Source organism: Manis pentadactyla, chromosome 2 (assembly GCF_030020395.1).
Source record: "Manis pentadactyla isolate mManPen7 chromosome 2, mManPen7.hap1, whole genome shotgun sequence".
Classification (NCBI taxonomy): Eukaryota; Metazoa; Chordata; class Mammalia; order Pholidota; family Manidae; genus Manis; species Manis pentadactyla.
Window position 1 is genome coordinate 113,709,206 of NC_080020.1, and position 24,409 is coordinate 113,733,614.

At 38.5% G+C, this 24,409-nt stretch overlaps 1 protein-coding gene across 2 annotated transcripts in view; it reads right to left on the reverse strand.

Annotated features, from left to right (window-relative positions):
* The window catches only part of SPEF2 (sperm flagellar 2), a 253,222-nt gene that overhangs the window by 209,426 nt on the left and 19,387 nt on the right, over positions 1–24,409 (reverse strand). For both annotated transcript variants that reach the window (XM_057495904.1, XM_057495894.1), the window contains exon 2: positions 19,456–19,558. In XM_057495904.1, the coding sequence (XP_057351887.1) occupies positions 19,456–19,558 (103 nt within the window). The remainder of the gene's footprint in view (positions 1–19,455; positions 19,559–24,409) is intronic.

Genomic DNA, 24,409 nt, shown 5'->3' on the forward strand with positions numbered 1-24,409 from the left:
GCACACCTCCCCCCAGCTCCTGGCGGGAGAAGAGTAGGCAGAGCGGGAGGGAGACGGAGCCCAGGACTGCTGAACACCCAGCTCCAGCCACCTGCACCAGAGCGCAGGCACAGTGCGTGCGTAGAGGGCTGCTAACTAACTAATGAAATAGGGCAGCAAGACCTCTGAGCGGGTTCCGAAGCTGATGCCCCTGTGACAAAGAAAAGTGGAGGCTTTTTGAAAGTCTTAAAGGGACAGGGACTTAACAGCTGGACGGAAACAGCAGAGGTCACAGCCCAGTGGCAGGAAATTACAGGGAAAACCGGGCGCTGCGAAAGCAGACAAACCGCCTAAGGAAAACCCCGCCCACAGAAAGGGAGATCCATCCATATCGGCCAGGCAAGACACAAACACCCAGCCTACTCGCAATTACCGAACATAAGCCACTAGAGGTCGCAGTTGTCCCAGTAAAGAAAGGCCAGTAGCAAGTGAAAAGTTTGGCCCTCGCAGCCAACAGTCAATAGCACCTGTCAACATGAAAAGGCAAAAAAATATGATCCAGACAAGACTAACCCAGACAACTTCGGCATCTGCTACATCTTTCCCTGAGAAGGAACTTGGGGAGATAGATTTAACCAGTCTTCCTGAAAAAGAATTCAAAACAAAAGTCATAACCATGCTGATGGACTTGCAGAGAAATATGCAAGAACTAAGGAAGGAGAATACAGAAATAAAACAAGTTCTGGAAGGACTTCAAAACAGAATGGACGAGATGCAAGAGACCATTAATGGACTAGAAAACAGAGAACAGGAATGCAGAGAAGCTGATGCAGAGAGAGATAAAAGGATCTCCAGGAATGAAAGAATTTTAAGAGAGCTGGGACCAATCAAAAAGGAATAATATATGCATCATTGGAATAGCACAAGGAGAAGAGACAGAAAAAGGGATAGAAAATGTCTTTGAAGAAATAATTGCCGAAAACTTCCCCAAACTAGGGGAAGAAATGGCCTCTCAGACCACAGAGGTACACAGAATTCCCATGACAAGGGATCCAAGGAGGGCAACACCAAGACACATAATAATTAAAATGGCAAAGATCAAAGACAAGGACAAAGTATTAAAGGCAGCCAGAGAGAAAAAAAAGGTCACCTACAAAGGAAAACACATCAGGCTATCGTCAGACTTCTCAAAAGAAACCTTACAGGCCAGAAGAGAATGGCATGATATACTTAATGCAATGAAACAGATGGGCCTCGAACCAAGACTACTGTATCCAGCACGAATATCATTTAAATATGAAGGAGGGATTAAACAATTCCCAGACGAACAAAAATTGAGGGAATTTGCCTCCCACAAACCACCTCTACAGGGCATCCTACAGGGACTGCTCTAGATGGGAGCACTCCTAAAAAGAGCACAGAACAAAACACCCAACATATGAAGAAGGGAGGAGGAGGAATAAGAAGGGAGAGAAAATAAAGAATCATCAGACCGCGTTTATAATAGCTCAACAAGCGAGTTAAGTTAGACAGTAAGATAGTAAAGAAGCTAACCCTGAACCTTTGGTAACAACAAACTTAAAGCCTGCAATGGCAATAAATTCATACCTTTCAATAATCACCCTAAATGTAAATGGACTGAATGCACCAATCAAAAGACACAGAGTAATAGAATGGATAAAAAAGCAAGATCCATCCATATACTGCTTACAAGAGACTCACCTCAAACCCAAAGACATGCACAGACTAAAGTCAAGGGATAGAAAAAGATATTTCATGCAAACAACAAAGAGAAGAAAGCAGGTGTTGCAATTATGGTATCATAAAAAACAGACCTCAAAATAAAGAAAGTAACAAAAGACAAAGAAGGACATTACATAACGATAAATGGCTCAGTCAAACAAGAGGATATAACGATTATAAATATATATGCACCCAATACAGGAGCACCAACATATGTGAAACAAATACTAACAGAACTAAAGGAGGAAATAGAATGCAATGCATTCATTCTAGGAGAATTCAACACACCACTCACTCCAAAGGACAGATCCACCAGACAGAAAATAAGTAAGGACACAGAAGTACTGAACAACACATTAGAACAGATGGACCTAATAGACATCTACACAACTCTACATCCAAAAGCAACAGGATACACATTCTTCTCAAGTGCACATGGAACATTCTCCAGAATAGACCACATACTAGGCCACAAAAAGAGCCACAGTAAACTCCAAAAGATTGAAATCCTACCAACCAACTTTTCAGAACAAAAAGGCATAAAATTAGAAATAAACTGTATAAAGAAAGCAAAAAGGCTCACAAACACATGGAGGCTAAACAACGTGCTCCTAAATAATCAATGGATCAATGACCAAATCAAAATGGAGCTCCAGCAATATATGGAAATAAATGACAACAACAACACTAAGTCCTAAGTTCTGTGGGACACAGCAAAACCAGTCTTAAGAGGAAAGTATATAGCAATCCAAGCATATTTAAAAAAGGAAGAATAAGCCCAAATGAATGGTCTAATGTCACAATTATCGAAATTGGAAAAAGAAGAACAAATGAGACCTAAGGTCAGCAGAAGGAGGTACATAATAAAGATCAGAGAAGAAATAAATAAAATTGAGAAGAATAAAACAATAGCAAAAATCAATGAAACCAAGAGCTGGTTATGCAATAAAATAAATAAAATAGATAAGCCTCTAGCCAGACTTATTAAGAGGAAAAGAGAGTCAACATAAATCAATAGTATCAGAAACGAGAAAGGAAAAATCATGACGGACCCCACAGAAATACAAAGAATTATTAGAGAATACTAGGAAAACCTATATGCTAACAAGCTGGGAAATCTAGGAGAAATGGACAACTTCCTAGAAAAATATAACCTTCCAAGATTGACCCAGAAAGAAACAGAAAATCTAAACAGACCAATTACAGGCAACGAAATTGAAGCGGTAATCAAAAAACTACCAAAGAACAAAACCCCCAGGTCAGATGGATTCACCTTGGAATTTTATCAGACATACAGGGAAGACATAATACCCATTCTTCTTAAAGTTTTCTGAAAAATAGAAGAGGAGGGGATACTCCCAAACTCATTCTATGAAGCTAACATCACCCTAATACCAAAACCAGGCAAAGACCCCACCAAAAAAGAAAACTACAGACCAATATCCCTGATGAACATAGATGCAAAAATACTCAACAAAATTATAGCAAATCGAATTCAAAAATACATCAAAAAGATTGTACACCATGACCAAGTGGGATTCATCCCAGGGATGCAAGGATGGCACAGCATTCGAAAGTCCGTCAACATCATCCACCACATCAACAAAAAGAAAGACAAAAACCACATGATCATCTCCATAGATGCTGAAAAAGCATTTGACAAAGTTCAACATCCATTCATGATAAAAACTCACAGCAAAATGGGAATAGAGGGCAAGTACCTCAACATAATAAAGGCCATCTATGAAAAACCCACAGCCAACATTATATTGAACAGCAAGAGGCTGAAAGCTTTTCCTCTGAGATCGGGAACTAGACAGGGATGCCCACTCTCCCCACTGTTATTTAACATAGTACTGGAGGTCCTAGCCATGGCAATCAGACAAAACCAAAATATACAAGGAATCCAGATTGGTAAAGAAGAAGTTAAACTGTCACTATTTGCAGATGACATGATACTGTACATAAAAAACCCTAAAGACTCCACCCCAAAACTACTAGAACTGATATCGGAATACAGCAAAGTTGCAGGATACAAAATCAACACACAGAAATCTGTGGCTTTCCTATACACTAACAATGAACCAACAGAAAGAGAAATCAGGAAAACAAATCCATTCACAATTGCATCAAAAAAAATAAAATACCTAGGAATAAACCTAACCAAAGAAGTGAAAGACTTATACTCTGAAAACTACAAGTCACTCTTAAGAGAAATTAAAGGGGACACTAACAGATGGAAACGCATCCCATGCTGGTGGCTAGGAAGAATTAATATCGTCAAAATGGCCATCCTGCCCAAAGCAATATACAGATTTGATGCAATCCCTATGAAACTACCAGCAACATTCTTCAATGAACTGGAACAAATAATTCAAAAATTCATATGGAAACACCAAAGACCACGAATAGCCAAAGCAATCCTGAGAAAGAAGAATAAAGTAGGGGAAATCTCACTCCTGAACTTCAAGCTTTATTAAAAAGCCATAGTAATCAAGACAATTTGGTACTAGCACAAGAACAGAGCCACAGACCAATGGAACAGACTAGACAATCCAGACATTAACCCAGACATATATGGTCAATTAATATTTGATAAAGGAGCCATGGACATACAATGGCGAAATGACTGTCTCTTCAACAGATAGTGGCAAAACTGGACAGCTACATGTAGGAGAATGAAACTGGACCATTGTCTGACCCCATATACAAAAGTAAACTCAAAATAGATCAAAGACCTGAATGTAGGTCACGAAACCATTAAACTCTTGGAAAAAAACATAGGCAAAAACCTCTTAGACATAAACATGAGTGACCTCTTCTTGAACATATCTCCCCGGGCAAGGAAAACAACAGCAAAAATGAACAAGTGGGACTATATTAAGCTGAAAAGCTTCTGTACAGCAAAAGACACCATCAATAGAACAAAAAGGAACCCTACAGTATGGGAGAATATATTTGAAAATGACAGATCCGGTAAAGGCTTGACGTCCAGAATATATAAAGAGCTCACATGCCTCAACAAACAAAAAACAAATAACCCAATTAAAAAATGGGCAGAGGAACTGAACAGACGGTTCTCCAAAAAAGAAATACAGATGGCCAACAGACACATGAAAAGATGCTCCACATTGCTAATTATAAGAGAAATGCAAATTAAAACTACAATGAGGTATCACCTCACACCAGTAAGGATGGCTGCCATCCAAAAGACAAACAACAACAAATGTTGGCGAGGCTGTGGAGAAAGGGGAACCCTCCTACACTGCTGGTGGGAATCTAAATTAGTTCAACCATTGTGGAAAGTAGTATGGAGGTACATCAAAATGCTCAAAACAGACATACCATTTGACCCAGGAATTGCACTCCTAGGAATTTACCCTAAGAATGCAGCAATCAAGTATGAGAAAGACCAATGCACCCCTATGTTTATCGCAGCACTATTTACAATAGCCAAGAATTGGAAGCAACCTAAATGTCCATTGATAGATGAATGGATAAAGAAGATGTGGTACATATACACAATGGAATACTACTCAGCCATAATAAAAGGGCAAATCCTACCATTTGCAGCAACATGGATGGAGCTGGAGGGTATTATGCTCAGGGAAACAAGCCAAGCGGAGAAAGAGAAATACCAAATGATCTCACTCATGTGTGGAGTATAAGAACAAAGGAAAAACTGAAGGAACAAAACAGCAGCAGAATCACAGAACTCAAGAATGGACTAACAGGTACCAAAGGGAAAGGGACTGAGGAGGATGGGTGGGTAGGGAGGGATAAGGGGGTGGAGAAAAAGGGGGGTATTAAGATTAGCATGTATAGGGGGGTGGGAGAAAGGGGAGGGCTGTACAACACAGAAAAGACAAGTAGTGATTCTGCAACATTTTGCTGTGCTGATGGACAGTGACTGTAAAGGGGTATATAGGGGGGACCTGGTATAGGGGTGAGACTAGTAAACAAAGTATTCATCATGTAAGTGTAGATTAATGATAAAAGAAAAAAAAAGAGCAGTTCCTTTGTGGTGACCTCCAATGAGTTCTACACAATGATATAAAGGCCATATAAAAGTGTAGGCAAAGGGTCTGTTTGTGTTTATACAGAGGATCAAAGCCTAATTTGGCTACCCAGAAAATGAACTAAGATACGATATGAAAAAGAACTTCCAACATCAGCACTCTCGGGAAGACTCATGCCAGAAAATGATCATCAAAAAACCCCAAAAAAGATCCATGCACTGCTACAGGTGCAGATGCACTCATCCCACCAGTTCCTGGACTTGCCATGGGAATGAAGAAGGAGATATCTAAGCTGGCCTGTGCATACAGTAAAACAACAAATTTGACTGGATCTATACTATTGGAACTCAACCAAGAATTAGGAGAAGTGCAAATTGTAGCACTCCAAAATCTTACAACTACAGACTATTTACTGTTAAAAGAACATATGGGATGTGAACAGTCCCCAGGAATGGGTTGTTTTAATTTGTCTGAATTCTCTCAGACTGTTCAAGTTCAGTTGGACAATATCCACCATATCATAGATAAGTTTTCACAAATGCCTAAGGTGCCTAACTGGTTTTCTTGGTTTCACTGCAGATGGCTCGTAATTACAGGTATGCTTTGGTTACGTAACTGTACTCCTATTATGTTAATGTGTGTGCGCAATTTAATTAGTAGTTTAAAACCTATACATACTGAAGTTACTCTACAAGAAGATATGTCAAAGAAATAATCAATCTTCCCAGGTTTTCTTCTGCCTGCTACTTCTATAGCTTTTCTTCTTCCTTCCTAATTACAACCCTTAAATAGAATTCGTGCCACATATCGAATTTACCAAGTATCATAATTCTTCCAAGTGGTAAAGATACCTCAAGACAAATGCTGGGCATAGAAGCCACAGGGCATAAATATGCAAAGAAGTAAAAAGCTAAACTTTTCAAACAATAAGGCTTCTCTCTCACTTACCAACTTAACATTTCCCTGTATGGCCCCGGAAGATGACTGGTTAGCCAGAGACGGGTAATATTCCTCAAGGGAGGAACAACCTAAGACAGGCACAGTCGCAGGGGTGCCATCAGGTGAGAAATTGGGGATCAACAGAGGTGAGGCTTAGAACCTCACACCCCCTGTTCTGAGAGAAATCTTCTGCATACATGGATGTTTTACTGCCCGTGTCTAGCTTGGATTAACACATAGTCTACAGGCACACACCTGATCATCTACATTTGCTCTCTTACAACACTAAACTATGTTTTCTACCTTTATCTTGTATCTACCTACCACTTCAGCATTTTATTAAAAATAATAATAATGAAGAGAGAAATGTGGTATCCACATATAAATCAAGTATAAAAATCAAATGACTATTCATATTTGAACTGACTGTTTATAGTTCATAATGCATGAGCATAACCAAAAGCTTCTGTGATGACTGCCCTTGTAAGGTTCACCATGTAACTTATTCACTATGTAAGAATTTGTTCTCCATGTAAGAACTTGTTCGTTATGCTTCAGAAGATTGGAGACTGATGAAAATTAGGCTTGGGTGGATTAATGATTGTGCATTGAGCATTGACCCCCCTACACAGAATTTTATTGTTGTTAACCATTTGATCAATAAATATGAGAGAGGCCCTCACAAAATATATATATATATATATATATACACACACACACACACTTCCAATTGTAAAATAAATAAGTAACTGGGATGTAATGTATAGCATAAGGAATATAGTCAAAATATTGTAACAACTTGTTATGGTGATAGCTGGTACCTAGAATTATCATGCACATAAATGTTGAATCACTGTGTTGTACACCTGAAAATAATGTAATACTGTGTGTCAACTACCCTTCAATAAAATATAATTATCTAAAAAAAAAAGAAAACTAGAATAAGATGTCACAAGGAAAGAAAAATACAGAAATACAGACCCTTATGTATATTTTTGAGGAAAAATCCCTTATGAATGTTTTTGAGGAAATATCCTGAATACTTGCAAACAAAATCCAGCAATATATAAAAATTATTATACACCATGAACAAATATGATTTATTGCAGGAATGCAAGGTTAGTTTACAACTGAAAATCGATGTGGCAGACTGTATTAAGAAAAAGGAGAAAACTTTTTGATATCAATGATATATGATATCAATTGATGCAGAAAAAACATCTGACAAAATTCAACACCCTTTCATTATAAAAATTCTCATGAATAGAAAAACACTTCTTTTCATGATAAAGAGAGTACAAAACACTGAGAACTTCATCATTAATGTTAAAAGATTAAATATCTTCTTCTTACAATAAAGAACATGACATGAATGTTTGCTCTTGCCTTTTCAACATTGTTCTGGAAATTATAGCCTGGGCAACTGGATGAAAAGAAACAACAGGCACTCAGATTGTAAAGTAAATTCAAAACCTTTGCCTATTTTTAAATTGAGTGATTTGTCTTTTTATTGTTAGATTGTATTACTTATATATTGTAGAGAAAAGTCTCTCATCAGATAAATTATTTTACAAATATTTTTCTCATTTTGTGGATTGTCATTTACTTTCTTAATGGTGTTCTTGTAAACACAAAATTTTTAATTCTTATTATTTCCAATTTAACTATTTTATATACAGAAGTAAAACTGTATTTGCAGATGACATGATCTGTATGTAGAAAATCCTAAAGAATCCTCAAAAAACTATTAAAACTAAAAAATGCAGCAAGATGGCAGGTATAAAAATCAACTGTATTTTATACAAAAGTAATGAATAAATTTAAAATGAAATTAAGAAAATAATTTATGGGGAGGGGCGGAAGATGGCGGCGTGAGTAGAGCAGCGGAAATCTCCTCCCAAAACAACATATATCTATGAAGATATAACAAAGACAACCCTTCCTAGAATAAAGACCAGAGGACACAGGACAATATCCAGACCACATCCGCACCTGAGAGAACCCAGCGCCTCGCCAAGGGGGTAAGATACAAGCCCCGGCCCCGCAGGAGCCGAGCGCCCCTCCCCCCAGCTCCCGGCGGGAGAAGAGCAGGCAGAGCGGAAGGGAGACGGAGCCCAGGAATGCTGAACACCCAGCCCCAGCCATCCGGGCCAGAGTGCAGGGCCATCGATACTAGGAAAACAGGGCAGCAAGAACAGTGAGCGGGCACTGGAGGCTGGGCGCAAGAGGACATAAGAAAAGCGCGCGACCATTTTTTTTTTGCTTTTTTGCTGTTTTGTTTTGGCGAGCGCTTTTTGGAAGTCTTAAAGGGATAGGGACCCCAATACTAGGGAAACAGGGCAGAAAGACCGGTGAGCAGAGGCCTGAGGCTGGCACCAGAGAATAAAGAAAAACGAACAACCACCTTTTTTTTTTTTAATTAAAAACATTTTTTTTTTTTAATTTAAAAATTTTTTTTCTTTTTTTTTTTTTTGTGGTCGTTGCTTTGTTTTGGCGGGTGCTTTTTGGAAGTCTTAAAGGGGCAGGGCGGGTCACTTAATCCAGAGATAGGGAATCCGGGATCTCTGGGCACCCTAACCCCTGGGCTGCAGGGAGCAGGGAGGCCCCTTACGGAGATAAATAGCCTCCCAGCAGCTCCTGCTCCAACGCGACTCCACCATCTTGGAGTAGCTGCCCAAGCCAGGCCACGCCCACAGCAACAGCGGAGATTAACTCCATAGCAGCCGGGCAGGAATCAGAAACCCTGTCTGTGCGCAGCTGCGCAGCACAAGCCACTAGAGGTCGCTGTTCTCCCAGGAGAGGAGTGCCACAAACCAACAAGAAAGGAAGTCCTTCCAGCCATCACTCGTCCCAGTTCTGCAGACTATTCCTATCACCATGAAAAGGCAAAGCTACAGGCAGACAAAGATCACAGAGACAACACCAGAGAAGGAGACAGACCTAACCAGTCTTCCTGAAAAAGAATTCAAAATAAGAATCATAAACATGCTGACAGAGATGCAGAGAAATACGCAAGAGAAATGGGATGAAGTCCGGAAGGAGATCACAGATGCCAGAAAGGAGATCGCAGAAATGAAACAAACTCTGGAAGGGTTTATAAGCAGAATGGATAGAATGCAAGAGGCCATTGATGGAATTGAAATCAGAGAACAGGAACGCATAGAAGCTGACATAGAGAGAGACAAAAGGATCTCCAGGAATGAAACAATATTAAGAGAACTGTGTGACCAATCCAAAAGGAACAATATCTGTATTATAGGGGTCCCAGAAGAAGAAGAGAGAGGAAAAGAGATGGAAAGTATCTTAGAAGAAATAATTGCTGAAAACTTCCCCACACTGGGGGAGGAAGAAATCGAACAGACCATGGAAATACACAGAACCCCCAACAGAAAGGATCCAAGAAGGGCAAAACCAAGACACATAATAATTAAAATGGCAAAGATCAAGGACAAGGAAAGAGTGTTAAAGGCAGCTAGAGAGAAAAAGGTCACCTATAAAGGGAAACCCATCAGGCTAATGTCAGATTTCTCAACAGAAACCCTACAGGCCAGAAGAGAATGGCATGATATATTTAATACAATGAAACAGAAGGGCCTTGAACCAAGGATACTGTATCCAGCACGACTATCATTCAAATATGACGGTGGGATTAAACAATTCCCAGACAAACAAAAGCTGAGGGAATTTGCTTTCCGCAAACCACCTCTACAGAACATCTTACAGGGACTGCTCTAGATGGGAGCACTCCGAGAAAGAGCACAGCACAAAACATCCAACATATGAAGAATCGAGGAGGAGGAACAAGAAGGGAGAGAAGAAAAGAATCTCCAGACAGTGTATATAACAGCTCAATAAGCGAGCTAAGTTAGGCAGTAAGATACTAAAGAGGCTAACCTTGAAACTTTGGTAACCACGAATTTAAAGCCTGCAATGGCAATAACTACATATCTTTCAATATTCACCCTAAATGTTAATGGGTTGAATGCACCAATGAAAAGACACAGAGTAACAGAATGGATAAAAAAGCAAGACCCATCTATATGCTGCTTACAAGAAACTCACCTCAAACCCAAAGACATGTACAGACTAAAAGTCAAGGGATGGAAAAACATATTTCAAGCAAACAACAGTGAGAAGAAAGCAGGGGTTGCAGTACTAATATCAGACAAAATAGACTTCAAAACAAAGAAAGTAACAAGAGATAAAGAAGGACACTACATAATGATAAAGGGCTCAGTCAAACAAGAGGATATAACCATTCTAAATATATATGCACCCAACACAGGAGCACCAGCATATGTGAAACAAATACTAACAGAACTAAAGGGGGATATAGACTGCAATGCATTCATTCTAGGAGACTTCAACACACCACTCACCCCAAAGGATAGATCAACTGGGCAGAAAATAAGTAAGGACACGGAAGCACTGAACAACACAGTACAGCACATGGACCTAATAGACATCTATAGAACTCTACATCCAAAAGCAGCGGGATATACACTCTTCTCAAGTGCACATGGAACATTCTCCAGAATAGACCACATACTAGGCCACAAAAAGAGCCTCAGAAAATTCCAAAAGATTGAAATCCTACCAACCAACTTTTCAGACCACAAAGGCATAAAACTAGAAATAAACTGTACAAAGAAAGCAAAGAGGCTCACAAACACATGGAGGCTTAACAACACGCTCCTAAATAATCAATGGATCAATGACCAAATCAAAATGGAGATCCAGCAATATATGGAAACAAATGACAACAACAACACTAAGCCCCAACTTCTGTGGGACACAGCAAAAGCAGTCTTAAGAGGAAAGTATATAGCAATCCAAGCATATTTAAAAAAGGAAGAGCAATCCCAAACGAATGGTCTAATGTCACAATTATCGAAATTGGAAAAAGAAGAACAGGAGAGGCCTAAGGTCAGCAGAAGGAGGGACATAATAAAGATCAGAGAAGAAATAAATAAAATTGAGAAGAATAAAACAATAGCAAAAATCAATGAAACCAAGAGCTGGTTCTTCGAGAAAATAAACAAAATAGATAAGCCTCTAGCCAGACTTATTAAGAAGAAAAGAGAGTCAACACAAATCAACAGTATCAGAAACGAGAAAGGAAAAATCACGACGGACCCCACGGAGATGCAAAGAATTATTGGAGAATACTATGAAAACCTATATGGTAACAAGCTGGGAAACCTAGGAGAAATGGACAACTTCCTAGAAAAATATAACCTTCCAAGATTGAACCAGGAAGAAACAGAAAATCTAAACAGACCAATTAGCAGCAACGAAATTGAAGCGGTAATCAAAAAACTACCAAAGAACAAAACCCCCAGGCCAGATGGATTTACCTCGGAATTTTATCTGACATACAGGGAAGACATAATACCCATTCTCCTTAAAGTTTTCCAAAAAATAGAGGAGGAGGGGATACTCCCAAACTCATTCTATGAAGCTAACATCACCCTAATACCAAAACCAGGCAAAGACCCCACCAAAAAAGAAAACTACAGATCAATATCCCTGATGAACGTAGATGCAAAAATACTCAACAAAATATTAGCAAACCGAATTCAAAAATACATCAAAAGGATCATACACCATCACCAAGTGGGATTCATCCCAGGGATGAAAGGATGGTACAACATTCGAAAGTCCATCAACTTCATCCACCACATCAACCAAAAGAAAGACAAAAACCACATGATCATCTCCATAGATGCTGAAAAAGCATTTGACAAAGTTCAACATCCATTCATGTTAAAAACTCTCAGCAAAATGGGAATAGAGGGCAAGTACCTCAACATGAAAATGGCCATCTATGATAAACCCACAGCCAACATTATATTGAACAGCGAGAAGCTGAAAGCTTTTCCTCTGAGATCGGGAACTAGACAGGGATGCCCACTCTCTCCACTGTTATTTAACATAGTACTGGAGGTCCTAGCCACGGCAATCAGACAAAATAAAGAAATACAAGGAATCCAGATTGGTAAAGAAGAAGTTAAACTGTCACTATTTGCAGATGACATGATACTGTACATAAAAAACCCTAAAGACTCCACCCCAAAACTACTAGAACTGATATCGGAATACAGCAAAGTTGCAGGATACAAAATCAACACACAGAAATCTGTGGCTTTCCTATATACTAACAATGAACCAACAGAAAGAGAAATCAGGAAAACAACTCCATTCACAATTGCATCAAAAAAAATAAAATACCTAGGAATAAACCTAACCAAAGAAGTGAAAGACATACTCTGAAAACTACAAGTCACTCTTAAGAGAAATTAAAGGGGACACTAACAGATGGAAACTCATCCCATGCTCGTGGCTAAGAAGAATTAATATCATCAAAATGGCCATCCTGCCCAAAGCAATATACAGATTTGATGCAATCCCTATGAAACTACCAGCAACATTCTTCAATGAACTGGAACAAATAATTCAAAAATTAATATGGAAACACCAAAGACCACGAATAGCCAAAGCAATCCTGAGAAAGAAGAATAAAGTAGGGGGGATCTCACTCCCCAACTTCAAGCTCTACTATAAAGCCATAGTAATCAAGACAATTTGGTACTGGCACAAGAGCAGAGCCACAGACCAATGGAATAGACTAGAGAATCCAGACATTAACCCAGACACATATGGTGAATTAATATTTGATAAAGGAGCCATGGACATACAATGGCGAAATGACTGTCTCTTCAACAGGTGGTGCTGGCAAAACTGGACAGCTACATGTAGGAGAATGAAACTGGACCATTGTCTAACCCCATATACAAAAGTAAACTCAAAATGGATCAAAGACCTGAATGTAAGCCATGAAACCATTAAACTCTTGGAAGAAAACAGGCAAAAACCTCTTAGACATAAACATGAGTGACCTCTTCTTGAACATATCTCCCCGGGCAAGGAAAACAACAGCAAAAATGAGTAAGTGGGACTATATTAAGCTGAAAAGCTTCTGTACAGCAAAAGACACCATCAATAGAACAAGAAGGATCCCTACAGTATGGGAGAATATATTTGAAAATGACACATCCGATAAAGGCTTGACGTCCAGAATATATAAGGAGCTCACACGCCTCAACAAACAAAAAACAAATAACCCAATTAAAAAATGGGCAGAGGAACTGAACAGACAGTTCTCCAAAAAAGAAATACAGATGGCCAACAGACACATGAAAAGATGCTCCACATCGCTAATTATCAGAGAAATGCAAATTGAAACTACAATGAGGTATCACCTCACACCAGTAAGGATGGCTGCCATCCAAAAGACAAACAACAACAAATGTTGGCGAGGCTGTGGAGAAAGGGGAACCCTCCTACACTGCTAGTGGGAATGTAAGTTAGTTCAACCATTGTGGAAAGCAGTATGGACGTACATCAAAATGCTCAAAACAGACTTACCGTTTGACCCAGGAATTCCACTCCTAGGAATTTACCCTAAGAACGCAGCAATCAAGTTTGAGAAAGACAGATGCACCCCTATGTTTATTGCAGCACTATTTACAATAGCCAAGAATTGGAAGCAACCTAAATGTCCATCAATAGATGAATGGATAAAGAAGATGTGGTACATATACACAATGGAATACTACTCAGCCATAAGAAAAGGGCAAATCCAATCATTTGCAGCAACATGGATGGAGCTGGAGGGTATTATGCTCAGTGAAACAAGCCAAGCGGAGAAAGAGAAATACCAAATGATTTCACTTATCTGTGGAATATAAGAACAAAGGAAAAACTGAAGGAACAAAACAGCAGCAGAATCACAGAACTCAAGAATGGACTAACAGGTACCAAAGGGAAAGGGACTGGGGAGGATGGGTGGGTAGGGAGGGATAAGGGGGGGAGAAGTAGGGGGGTATTAAGATTAACATGCATGGGGGGGTAGGAGAAAAGGGAGGGCTATACAACACAGAGAAGGCAAGTAGTGATTCTACAACATTTTGCTATGCTGATGGACAGTGACTGTAAAGGGGTTTATAGGGGAGACCTGGTATAGGGGAGAGCCTAGTAAACAAAATAGTCGTCATGTAAGTGTAGATTAGTGATACCAAAAACAAAGAAAAAAAAAGGCAGTTCCTGTGTGGTAACCTCCAACGAGTTCTACACAAGGGTATAAAGGGCATATAAAAGTGTAGGCAAAGGGTCTGTTTGTGTTTATACAGAGGATCAAACCTAATTGGGCTACCCCGAAAATGAACTAAGATACGATATGAAAAAGAACTTCCAACATCTGCACTCTCTGGAAGACTCATGCCAGAAGATGATCATCAAAAAACCGCAACAAAGATCCACGCACTGCTACAGCTGTAGATGCACTCATCCCACCAGTTCCTGGACTTGCCATGGGAATGAGGAAGGAGATATCTAAGCTGGCCTGTGCATACAGTAAAACAACAAATTTGACTGGATCTATACTGTTGGAACTCAACCAAGAATTTGGAGAAGTGCAAATTGTAGCACTCCAAACTCTTACAACTACAGACTATTTACTCTTAAAAGAACATATGGCATGTGAACAGTCCCCAGGAATGGGTTGTTTTAATTTGTCTGATTTCTCTCAGACTGTTCAAGTTCAGTTGGACAATATCCACCATATCATAGATAAGTTTTCACAAATGCCTAAGGTGCCTAACTGGTTTTCTTGGTTTCACTGGAGATGGCTGGTAATTACAGATATGCTTTGGTTATGTAACTATACTCCTATTATGTTAATGTGTGTGCGCAATTTAAGTAGTAGCTTAAAACCTATACATGCTGAAGTACTCTACAAGAAGATATGTCAAAGAAATAATCAATCTTCCCATGTTTTCTTCCGCCTGCTACTTCTATAGCTTTTCTTCTTCCTTCCTAATTACAACCCTTAAATAGAATTCGTGCCTCATATCAAATTTACCGAGTATCATAATTCTTCCAAGTGGTAAAGATACCTCAAGACAAATGCTGGGCATAGAAGCCACAGGGCATAAATATGCAAAGAAGTAAAAAGCTAACCTTTTCAAACAATAAGGTTTCCCTCTCACTTACCAACTTCACATTTCCCTGTATGGCCCCGGAAGATGACTGGTTAGCCAGAGACAGGTAAGATTCCTCAAGGGAGGAACAACCTAAGACAGGCACAGTCGCAGGGGGGCCATCAGGTGAGAAATTGGGGATCAACAGAGGTGAGGCTTAGAACCTCACACCCCCTGTTCTGAGAGAAATCTTCTGCATACGTGGATGTTTTATTGCCCTGGTCTAGCTTGGATTAACACATAGTCTACAGGCACACACCTGATCATCTACATGTGCTCTCTTACAACACTAAACTATGTTTTCTACCTTTATCTTGTATCTACCTACCACTTCAGCATTTTATTAAAAATAATAATAATAAAGAGAGAAATGTGGTATCCACATATAAATCAAGTATAAAAACCAAATGAGTTTTCATATTTGAACTGACTGTTTATAGTTCATAATGCATGAGCAAAACCGAAAGTTTCTGTGATGACTGCCCTTGTACTGTTCACTATGTAACTTATTCATTATGTAAGAATTTGTTTTACATGTAAGAACTTGTTTGTTATGCCTCAGAAGATTGGAGACTGACGAAAATTAGGCTTGGGGTGGATTAATGACTGTGCATTGAGCATTGACTCCCCTATACAGAATTTTATTGTCGTTAACAACCATTTGATCAATAAATATGAGAGATGCCCTCAAAAAAAAAAAAAAAAAAAAAGGGACAGACTTCCAATGGTAAAATAAATAATTAACCGGGATGTAATGTATAGCATAAGGAATATAGTCAAGATATTGTAACAGCTTGGTGGGGTGATAGCTGGAACCTAGAGTTATGTATATAAATGTTTTACCACTGTGTTGTACACTTGAAACTAATGTAATGTAATACTGTGCGTCAACTACCCTTCAATAAAAAATAATTATTTAAAAAAAAAAAGAAAAGAAAATAATTTATAATAGTATCAAAAAAGTAGATTATTTAGGAATAACTTTAACAAAAGAAGAGCAGGACTTACACACAGAATACTATAGAACATTGTAATATTAAAGAAGATCCAAGAAAGTGACAGGCATCCCATGTCAATGAATGCACGGCCATTAAAATGGTAATATTCCCCATATTATCTGGCAAATTAATGCAATCTCTATCAAAATCTGTTGTATTTTTTTGCAGAATTTGATAATATGAACCAGCATTACAAAAGGACCCAGGAAAGCCAAAACAATCTTGAGAAAGAGCACAGGTGGTGGAATTATACCTCTCAGTTTTAATACTCAGTCATAAACCATAATAATCAATAAAGTGTATTGCTGGTACAATGACAGACATATAAATCAGTAGAATAGAATTAAGAATCTAGAAATCAACCCTTAAATTATGATCAGTTGACTTTTGACAAGAGTGCCAAAATCATTTACTAGGGAAAGAGTAGCCTTTCAACAAATGGTGCTAAGCAAAATGGACATCCACATAACAATATTAGTCTATAAAGATGGACTCCTACCTCACAAAGAGAAAAAAATTTAACATAAAATGGATCAAAGACCTAAAAGGAAGAGATAAAAGTAAAAAACTCTTAGGGGAAAAAAAACTGTAGAAGTAAATCTTTGTGTGCTGTAACTGGGCAATGTACAAATACAAACGAAAAAGATAACCAAAAGCACAAGTGACAAAGGAATAATAGATAAATTGAAATGCATCAAAATTTAAAAATTTGTGCCTCAAAGAACATCACTAAGAAAGCAAAAAGACAACCCACATAATGAGAAAAAATATTTGCAAATCATTTCTCTGGTAAGGGACTTTTCTCCAGCATATATAAGTAACAAAACTCAACAACAACAAAAGACAAATAACTTCAAAATAGGTAAAGAACCTTAAAATCTAGGAATCTCACTTCTTTGTATTTACCCCACATTTGTTGAAAACATATGTTCATACAAAAACCTGTACATGAATGTTTATAACAGCTTTATTTATAATTGTCAAAACTTGGATGCAACCAAGATGTCCTTCACTAGGTGAATGGAGACTGTGATACATCCAGGCGATGGAATGTTATTCAGTGCTAAATAGAAATGATCTGCCAAGCCATGAAAATATATGGGGTACTTTAAACGCATATTACTAAGTGAAAGAAGCCAATATCCAATCACTATATGATTCCAATCATATGACGTTCTAGAAAAGGAAAAACTATGGAGACAGTAAAAAAATCAGTGGTTTCCAGGAGTTGGGTGAGGAAGGGATGAATAGGCAGAGCACATAGGATTTTTAGTTCAGTGAAAATACCATGTATGATACTATAATGGTAGATACATGTCATTATATATTTGTCCAAACTCATGGAATGCACACCACCAAGAGTGAACCCTCATGGAAACTATGGTTTCTGGGTGATGATGTGTCAATGTAGGCTCATCAGCTGTAACAAATGCACCACTCTGGCGCAGTATGTTGACAATGTGGGAGGAGGCTATGAATGTGTGAGGGCAGGAAGTTAATGGAAAATCTCTGTGCCTTTTGCTCAATTTTGCTGTGAATCTAAAACCAATTTTTAAAAATAAAATTTAAAAGAAAATATACAAAGGACTTAAATAACATTTTGTAGAGCTATACAAATGACTAATAACCACATGAAATGATGCTGAACATCACTAACATTAGGGAAATGCAAATCAAAATCACATGAGATACTACTTCATACTCATTAGGATGGTGGTAATAAAAAAGACAGACAATAACAGATGCTGCCAAGAATGTGGAGAAATTGAAACATTCATCTGGTGTATGTAAATGGTGAGGGCACTTTGAAAAATAGTTTGGATGTTCCTCAAAAAGTAAACGCAGACCATATAACACAGCAATTTCACTCCTAGATATATACCCAAGAGAAATGAAAACATTTCCATGTAAAAGTACAATGTTCACAGCAACATTATTCATAATAATCAAAAAGGGGAAACAACTAATATCTGTCAGTTAATGAACTGATAGGCAACGTGTGGTATATTCCCATAAAAATTATTCAGCAAATAAATAAAAATGAAGAAGTACTGATACATGCTACAACATGGATAAACATTGAAAACATTATCCTAAGAGGAAGAAGCCAGTCACAAAATACACATATTGTATGATTCCATTGACATGAGATGTGTAGAATAGGCAAATCCATAGAGAGAGAAAATAGATAGTGGGTACCAGAGCTGGGAGGTTAGATTGTGGTGACAGTTATGAATATACTAAATATGTAAATATGCTTAAAACCATTTAGTTGTATGTTTTAAAATGGTGAATTATATGCGAACTATATCTCAATATAGCTGCTAAGAAATTGTGGACTTATTTTTTACTATTAATAAATAGTAAAGTTCCATTTTGTATTTTTAAAACATAAATAATAATACTAATTGGCCGGTACATTATATGCTGCCTCATTTCTCTTAAAAGAAAGCAAAACCAATCAACAAAATAGGAAGTAATCTGGCCTAAGACTGCAGAAATATGAAAGACAGTAAAATGGGTCCCATCTAGAGAGGAGGTCTTGTTATATTCCTGGGACAATGAAGCACATATATGAGAGCAAGCAAAAGATTTCCATGCCAATGTTGTGTTTAGCTAGCTTAAGTTTAGAAGGGATCTTATGATTGATGACTCTTTAAAGTTAACTTTGGAGGCTAAAATCATCCAAAAGCCAATGGAACTGGCATTTTTTAAAGTAAGGAATAATCCACTAACCTGCTTTCTGAGAACTCTGAAAAATCATCCTGTAGTTCAAATTTGTGCAGAACTTCTCCAATCAGATAGCCACTGGAAAATATCTTTGCAAAGGACTTGGGACCTGAATTTTAAAACAGAGATTAAAAACGTAAATATAATGTTGCATATAAAACTTAAATATTTTCATTATGTATACACAAAGTAAAACTCAGTAATTTACTCGAACTCAAAATGCCATGAAATACTTCTAGTAATGCCTTCTAATAACCAAATAAAAGGATTGAATTTTAACAGTAAACATTTTATAAAGATCCCTAAGTAAATATAAGTCAACATCTGATGATATAGGAAATTTTGAAAGGAAAGATACCTGCTGATCTAATTAAACAAAACATAAGTAATAAAATGTATAAATAACCTTTGCTCTAAAAACAAACATTCAATATACTTTATAAAATTACACTCTAATACCTTAGTTATCAATACAGCCTCTAGATAACGATAGTATATTTTGGCCAAGCTAAGGGCAATCCAACATTTTTAAACATTAAGACTTTTTTTAAACCTTTGTGCAATGGAAATTTTACAAAACTTAGGTGCACCTCCTTAAATAAAGCTTTTCTTTGTTGTTTTGGGAGTGCTTACTCTAGTCCAGTTTTTGTCCCATGCGATGATAGAGATAGCCCAGAGGAAAATGGGCTTTGGAAGTATCTGTGCTGGAATCTTGGCTCTGCCCCTAACTAGCTATGCGAATTTGGTAAGCTGCTTAAACTTGAATTTATTCCTGTCTCCTTATCTGAAAGAGAGATACCCTTATCTATATCTATTATGAAGAGCAATTTTCAAGATTAAAGATAAAGTAAGAGAATTGCTTGGTATCATGCCTAACACACAGGCACACAATCGTAAGTGGAAAAAAATGTGTTAAATAAAATTTGCTTTCTTTAAAAATTTCCTTTGTTTTGGGCAACTTGTATCTTTCATATGAAGTAAAAGAAATCAGGTTACATGGTCCAAATATAATATATAAAACTTATACTCAAAATGCATTATATTATCATAGGACAAAGCCATCAACTCTCAAATGATTTCAAAATCCTCTAGAAATCTTCAACATGCTTCTTCTGGTGTCCTTTAGGCAATAGCAGTCAAAATGCTATATGCCATTGTAGTATCACAAACTCACTTACACCAGATTGTTCTCTTTTATCTAATTGACTAATATTAAAGTGGTTAGTTAAATATGAAGAATAATATTTCTTCATGATTTATAAAACTGATGCTTGGTGTGTAGCTGAAGGAAGGTGAGGTAAGCTGCTCCAAAAAGCCACTGCAGAGACCTTACTCAGAAGATACAAATTATCATAAAAATAAAACTTGCATATCTGAGATTAGACCACAAATTTTCCCAAAGCTTCCCTAATATTTTTCAGAATATTTTATATTCTTAATAATACCCAAACTCTTAGACTGAATTGGTATAATAATAAAGTAGTTTAAAAGGATGCCAATTACTCCCATTGATTCTGTTTACGCAGGGTGAGCCCCTGAAGTATCTAGCATTAGAATCTACTGACTATGTCCCCTGGTAGTGTACAGTAGTAGTCTCTGAAGCAAACTGAAATCCAAATGGCTCCTTCCACCTTCAAAGCACAAAGGTGTGCTACTTCCTCCTCCTGAGTCACTCCTCCTTTCTCATTTCCTCAAAGATGCACCCTGCTGGCCACCAATGCTGTTCCCTGGTCTTGTGGCCACCCATCTTAACTGTGGCATCTGGGCTGCTCTGGCCGTGCCTTGCACCATTTCTGTCTGTTGCTTCCTTCTTTCTCCCTTTTCTCCCTTTTTCTTCCCTAGGCCTCCCCTATTTTCCTCTTAGTTTTCTGAAGAGCCATTTGATACATAGCTGTAGTCAGGCTTTGGTTTTCTAATAGTCTAAAGGCTACTACTGTTTTGTATTCAGGAGCTTTGCTATGTCACCTGCAGGTAGTCTCATTCCCCTCTCCCTCTTTCTGGGTTTTGCACTGTGTCTGCTGTTCATGTTGACTGAAGTCCAGCCATGAATAACTAGGGAATAACTGTATACTATTCCATCACCCTCAATGAAGCAGGCAAATGGTCTGTAGCAAGCTGTTTGCTAGAAAAAGGGTCACTAGAGAAGTAAAATCATAATTGACTTCCTTTGAAGTGGCATGACATATTAATAAGGTAATTCTGATATGGATGAAATAGAGGCATTTATGGATGTAAAGACAATGAAGAGCAGTCAACACATTATTTCATTGTCAAATCATTTACTACAAATAAACAAGTACAAAAGTATCTGTTGCAGCTTTTAAGCTTATGATACTAGATTTACTATGTGACATGTGAGTAGAAAAGAAAAATAAGCAAGGAGCTAGAGTAAACAGCAAAACAAAGGAAAAGCATAGAAAAAATAAAAGAGAAGTAAAAAGAAGAATACATCCAAGAAATTAGACAAGGAAAGAAAAAGATGACAAAAAATATATAAGCTAGGAATATATATACTAAAAAGTATGAGAAGGCAGTAAGAAGCCAGAGACAAAGAGAAAAGGACAGGGGTGAGGGGAGAGGAACAGTGAAGAAAAAAGTAAAAGCAAAGGAAAGCTTATTATTTTCCCTCTGCTTTATTGTATTTTTCTTCCCACTAGATGTTCCTGAACACCATGACTAATTTCATAGCAGCCACCTCTGTAAATTAATTGGCAGTAACAATTGGAATTTCCTATGGGAAACATGAGGCTGGTTGACTCTAGGACAAGGAACAATGAAGAATATGAGAAATAAATAAACCACGGGAGCCCAGTGACTACCGTCATCCTGAGCTGAAACAATTTACATCTGGAATAAAGTTGTTCAGCAGCAACTCAACTATGCTTCCAATCTTCCAAGCCATATGTTTGATCCCCATCACTAAAGTTTTCTTTGAATGTAGAAATCTTTGATGTAGACTTTTGGGAAAGGTCTATATTAGGCAGGGACAGCAGTTGAAATGTTCCCTGTGCTTCTCCACCAAAATGGCCCTTAGCCAGCTGGAGAAAGTACCTAATGGAGGTAAGCCTTCTAACTTCCAAAATGGTAATGAGGAGAGCACAAGCTCTGGAGAAAGATTCTCTGGGTTTGATTCCTTGCTCATTTACAAACCACTGAACTATGGGCAATTATAATAGACTTGGTTTCTGGTCTTTAAAAGATGGAGAGTGATGGGTTCTACCTCATAAGAGGTAGTTTGAGAATGGAATGAGATATTGCATGTAAAGTGCATAGCATAATGCTTGGCATATAGTAAGTGCTCAGAGACAATTTTTATTACTATTTCTGCCTCCTAATATAAGGAACAGGTCATATTAATTACACAACTTGTAAACTCAGTAATATATCCTCAATGACTATAGTAGAAACATCCCTATTTAAAAGGTAATGCAATATTTAGACAGCAAGTATTTGACATTGCCCTTACATTTGGATGCAGGCCCATCATTAGGGCCAGATAAGCTATAATATATAACACTCCCATCAGAAGAATATGCAGTCAAACATGCCACAGTGACGATGGGTGGCAAAAAAAAAAGCAGTTGATTTTCATAGCAAAACATTTCAACTGGAGAAATAAAGACTAAATGTAATGTCATAGAATTTCTTGTTAAGTTTTGCCACCAAATGAGTAAGGAGGCATTTGGATTTTAGAATTGGAGATACAAGTCTGTAGACCTATACATTCTATGCTCAGTGGCCAGAGCAGAGATTTACCCTGCATTAACCACAGTTAAAAAGTCAAGCAGGAGGGGCGGAAGATGGCGGCGTGAGTAGAGCAGCGGAAATCTCCTCCCAAAACAACATATATCTATGAAAATATAACAAAGACAACCCTTCCTAGAATAAAGACCAGAGGACACAGGACAATATCCAGACCACATCCACACCTGAGAGAACCCAGCGCCTCGCGAAGGGGGTAAGATACAAGCCCCGGCCCCGCGGGAGCCGAGCGCCCCTCCCCCCAGCTCCCAGCGGGAGAAGAGCAGGCAGAGCGGGAGGGAGACGGAGCCCAGGGCTGCCGAACACCCAGCCCCAGCCATCCGGGCCAGAGTGCAGGGCCCTCGATACTGGGAAAACAGGGCAGCAAGAACAGTGAGCAGGCACTGGAGGCTGGGCGACAGAGGACATAAGAAAAGCGCGCGACCATTTTTTTTTTTTTGCTTTTTTGCTGCTTTGTTTTGGCGAGCGCTTTTTGGAAGTCTTAAAGGGACAGGGACCCCAATACTAGAGAAACAGGGCAGAAATACCGGTGAGCAGAGGCCTGAGGCTGGCACCGGAGAATAAAGAAAAACAAACGACCACCTTTTTTTTTTAATTAAAAATTTTTTTTTTTTTTTAATTAAAAACATTTTTTTTTCTTGTTTTTTTTTTGTGGTCGTTGTTTTGTTTTGGCGGGTGCTTTTTGGAAGTCTTAAAGGGGCAGGGCGGGTCACTCAATCCAGAGGTAGGGAATCTGGGATCTCTGGGCACCCTAACCCCTGGGCTGCAGGGAGCAGGGAGGCCCCTTACGGAGATAAATAGCCTCCCAGCAGCTCCTGCTCCAACGCGACTCCACCATTTTGGAATAGCTGCCCGAGCCAGGCCACGCCCACAGCAACAGCGGAGATTAACTCCATAGCAGCCGGGCAGGAAGCAGAAACCCTGTCTGCGCGCAGCTGCGCAGCACAAGCCACTAGAGGTCGCTGTTCTCCCAGGAGAGGAGGGCCACAAACCAACAAGAAAGGAAGTCCTTCCAGCCGTCACTCGTCCCAGTTCTGCAGACTATTCCTATCACCATGAAAAGGCAAAGCAACAGGCAGACAAAGATCACAGAGACAACACCAGAGAAGGAGACAGACCTAACCAGTCTTCCTGACAAAGAATTCAAAATAAGAATCATAAACATGCTGACAGAGATGCAGAGAAATACGCAAGAAAA